The 4,099-nt window shown below is 62.7% G+C and overlaps 1 protein-coding gene across 1 annotated transcript; it reads right to left on the reverse strand.

Annotated features, from left to right (window-relative positions):
* Nucleotides 1-208: 208 nt before the first annotated feature.
* Nucleotides 209-2,762, reverse strand: CAMK2N1 (calcium/calmodulin dependent protein kinase II inhibitor 1). Its single transcript, XM_087755527.1, has 2 exons — nucleotides 2,550-2,762; nucleotides 209-1,591 (listed from the first exon to the last, which is right to left on the reverse strand). The coding sequence occupies exons 1-2, from the start codon at nucleotides 2,707-2,709 to the stop codon at nucleotides 1,521-1,523; spliced, it is 231 nt and encodes a 76-aa protein (XP_087611653.1). The 5' UTR covers nucleotides 2,710-2,762; the 3' UTR covers nucleotides 209-1,520.
* Nucleotides 2,763-4,099: the final 1,337 nt, after the last annotated feature.

A 4,099-nucleotide genomic window follows, 5' to 3' on the forward strand; every position in this document is an offset into this window, starting at 1 on the left:
ATGTGTGCCCTGGTGGAGTTTTCCCATCAAACAAATAAAAAAAATCCCATAAATAAATATTAATTATAATTAATTATTCAGGGCGCAGCATGGCCCTGGTCGCAGGGGTCTGTGCCGGAAAGCAGCGAGGTTTTCCGTATTTTTGGCATTATTTAGGTGGACGGGGAGGGATGCTCACGGCGCTGGGCCCCGGCAGCACACGGGAAAGCACGGCAGATCTGCATTTATTTATTTTTTTTTTCCATTTTGTTTCATTTTCCTTTTTATTTGGACATTGCAGAAATAGCCCTGTGTAGTGGATAAAAGTGCAACATACACAATATTTAAGAAAAAGAGGAAAGAAAACCTGCCTTGAGGTCTGTCAGAGTTGCAAACAGAAACAAGAAACCAAGCCCTCACGCAAGAGGTGCTTTTTTTTTTTTTTTCCCCTTTCTTTTTTATTCACGTCATGCAAAATAGTTAAAAAGAAAGATTAGAAAAGAGAAGTCAAAGAAAAACCCACGAGAGATCGACCGAGCCCTAGAAAGAGCAGAAAGCCCCGAGCGCTGCTCGGCTCGGGGAGGGAATCGCTGCCCTCCGGCATCTCCAAGTGTTTGGCACTCTTGTGATTACATTAGGTATTTTTTTATATATATATATATTTTTTAATACAGTCTATTAAAGAGAGGAAACTGCCACAATATAAGAAAAAAAAAAAAACAAGATCACCCACACTACAGACTGCATGGTAGTTAGAAAAGCCGAGCGTCCCCCACCCCCCATACATATAAAATCTGTCCCTTTCCTCACAGCAACCAAGAAGTACAAGCTTTAAAAAATAAACCAGCAATTCTTCCTCTAGGCCCTTCCTTTATAAAAGTTTTGTTTTTCCCCTCGAGAACCTTAAAACGTGACTAAAATGAAATATATATATATATTTTATATCATTTTCCAACATCCAAAGACATCAACATAAAAAAAAAAAATCATAAGGAAGGGGATAGCATGGTACATCCAAGTGCACGGATTCATTTTTGCAAGATTAAATAATGTAAACAAGGTGCCCGCTGGGAAGGAGCCCGGCCGGGGGAGACCCCAGGGGCTGCCCCCCCGCCTTTCGCGGCCCCCTTTCCTCTTACCCCCCGATCTAGCGTGGCGCAAGGTTCATCGGACCGAGAAAAGACATCGGGAGTAATTCAGAGCCGCGGCACGACGCCTCCGTTCGTCCCTCGCGTCGGCAGGTTGGGGTGAGGGTTTTGGAGCGGGTGATTATTTTTCCAATTTTTTTTTCTTTAATTTATTTTTTTTTTTTTTTAATTTGTCATTGGGCTTTGTCTCGCTCGCCGCCTTCCCCTCCACGCGTCTCCTGGAGGGCAGGACGTGCTGCTGTGCGGTGGGGATTGCAGGTTGGCAATCTCCAAGTGCTTGCTCGGCGCGGTCGCTGCGGTGTTGCGGGGCTTTTATTTTTTGCCGATAACCTGTGCCGTTGTAAACCAACCCCCCCGGCCCCCCGACTTCAGCCGAGCATCCCCGGGGAAGCTTTAAACACCGGGAGGGGCCTTTTCCGAGAGATTTTGCAGCACATCATCAATTCTATCATCTTCAATAACCACTGGAAAGCAGAAAAAAAAACCATAACCGTGATGAATACGCTGCCGCCGTGCTCCCCTTGCCGAAGGTCACCCCGGGGTGGTGGGCACCCTGGGGTGGGTTTGGGGGGTCCCGCGGCCCCGGTGCAGCCGGTGGCAAAGCCAGCACGGTGCCCTGAGCCTTATACCCGGTGCGGTGCCCCGGAGGGGAAGCGATGCCCGACAGCCCGCGGGGTACCCGGTGCACCATGCCCCGTCCCTGGGGGGTACCCAGTACCCTACACCCAGCATGACGCTTGGTGCCCTGTCCCTGGGGAAGGCACCTCCACGCTGGCAAAGTGCCTGGGGCATGGTGCCTTGTCCCCAGGGAAGGTCCCTTCTCCTCTATGCCCTGGGGATGGTCCCCGGGGCACGATGCCCTGGCCCCAGGGAAGGTCCCTCCTGCCCTGCACCCTGGGGATGGTCCCCGGGGCACGATGCCCTGGCCCCAGGGAAGGTCCCTCCTGCCCTGCACCCTGGGGATGGTCCCCAGGGCATGATGCCCTGTCCCTGAGGACGGTCCCTCCTGCCCTACACCCTGGCAAAGTGCCCGGGGCGCGCTGCCCTGTCCCTGCAGAAGGTCCCTCCAGCCCTGCACCCTGGGGAAGGTGCACGGGGCATGGTGCCTTGTCCCCAGGGAAGGTCCCTGCTGCCCTATGCCCTGGGGATGGTCCCCAAGGCACCGTGCCCCGTCCCCAGGGAAGGTCCCTGCTGCCCTACGCCCTGCAGAAGGTGCCCGGGGCACGGTGCCTTGTCCCCAGGGAAGGTGCCCGCAGCCCAGCGCCCCGGGGAAGGTCCCTGGGACGCGACGCCCGCCGGGTGCCCGGTGCACCGCGCCCCACGCCCGGGGATGCTCCCTGCATCCCGGGAAGGCGCCCGCCGCCCCCTCCCCGGGGAAGGTCCCGGTGCCCGCCGCCCTCGCCCGTCCCCTCCGGCACCCACCTCTCTTGCTGCGCCCGATCTGCCCCAGCTTGGGCGGCCGCTTGCCCTGCCCGCCGGCGAGGAGGCCGTCGGGGCCGCGGAGGCGAACGGGGAAGGGCAGCTGCCCCACGGCCGCGTCCCCCGCCAGCTGCCCCTCGCCGTAGGGCGGCCCCTCCGACATGGGGGCGGCGGGGGGGGGCCCGCCACCGCCGCCGCCCCCCGACAGCCTCCCGGGGCGCGGGGCCCGCGGGCCCGGGGCAGCGGCGCAGCGGGGCGGGGGGCGGCGGCCGCCCCGTCACATCCCGGCCCGGCCCGGCGCTGCTGGCGGCTCCGCGGCGGCTCCGGCGGCGGCGGCGGCTCCGGCGGCGGCGGCGGCTCCGGCGGCGGCGGCGATAGAGGAGCGGGAGGCGGGACCGGGCGGGACGGGGCGGGAGCGGGACGGCCCCCGGGCCCCGGCAGCGGCACCGCCCCCGGCGGGCTGCCCCACGCCCCCCCGGGGATCCCCGGGCTGCCCCACCGGCCTGGCCCGCAGCAGCCCCCGGCGAGCCCAGGCTGCCCCACGGCGCTTTTGGGGAGCCCGGAGCTGCCCCAGAGCATCCCCAAGGAGCCCGGAGCTGCCTCGCAGCATCCCCGGGGTGCCCTGCAATGGCCCTGGGGAGCCCGGAGCTGCCCTACAGCAACCCCCGGCGAGCCCAGGCTGCCCCACGGCGCTTTTGGGGAGACCGGAGCTGCCCTGCAGCATCCCCGGGGTGCCTTGCAGTATCCCTAGGGAGCCTGGAACTGCCCGCAGCATCCCCGGGGTGCCCTGCAGTAGCCCTGGGAAGCCCAGAGCTAGACCAGAGCATCCCCAGGGTGCCCTGCAGCATCCCTAGGGAACCCGGAGCTGGACCACAGCTGCCTCACAGCATCCCTGGGGAGCCTAGAGCATCCCCAAGGAGCCCGGAGCTGCCCTACAGCAACCCCCAGCAAGCCTAGGCTGCCCCACAGCACTTTTGGGGAGCCCCGAGCTGCCCCACAGCATCCTCGTGGTGCCTTGCAGTATCCCCGGGGAGCCCGGAGCTGCCCCAGAGCATCCCCGGGGTGCCCTGCAATGCCCCCGGGGAGCCCAGAGCTGCCCTACAGCAACCCCCGGCGAGCCCAGTCTGCCCCACAGCGCTCTTGGGGAGCCGCGAGCTGCCCTGCAGCATCCCCGGGGTGGCTTGCAGTATCCCTGGGGAGCCCAGAGCTGCCAAACAGCCACCCCCAGCGAGCCCAGGCTGCCCCACAGCATCTCTGGGGAGCCCGGAGCTGCCCCACAGCATCCCTGGGGAGCCCAGCGCCTGTCCCCAGGGAGTGCGGGCTCAGCCCCACATCTGCCCTGCAGACCCCAGCAGAAACGAGCCGTCGTGGGGCCTCTGGGGCTTTGGGGGGGACTGCAAGGCGGGGAGTCGGTCTGGGCGCACTTGGCTGTGGGTCCCCAGGACATGTCCCTGCACAAGCCTTTCCCGGGGGGACTGCGGGAGGGCTTTTGGGTCACTGTGAGCTTTCCACAGGTTTTTCCCCGCGGTGTTGCCGCAGCAGCGTGGGTCGTT

This window comes from Nipponia nippon, unplaced genomic scaffold (assembly GCF_047370975.1).
Source record: "Nipponia nippon isolate SJK-2023a ecotype South Korea unplaced genomic scaffold, ASM4737097v1 scaffold_19, whole genome shotgun sequence".
In the NCBI taxonomy this organism is placed as follows: Eukaryota; Metazoa; Chordata; class Aves; order Pelecaniformes; family Threskiornithidae; genus Nipponia; species Nipponia nippon.

Bases quoted from the DNA above. Each gene is read 5' to 3' on its own strand.
- CAMK2N1 (XM_087755527.1), bottom strand. From the start codon at position 2,709: ATGTCGGAGGGGCCGCCCTACGGCGAGGGGCAGCTGGCGGGGGACGCG. The intron at 1,592-2,549 runs GTGGGTGCCGGA...TCTGCTTTCCAG, and splicing joins GATCGGGCGCAGCAAGAGAG to TGGTTATTGAAGATGATAGA.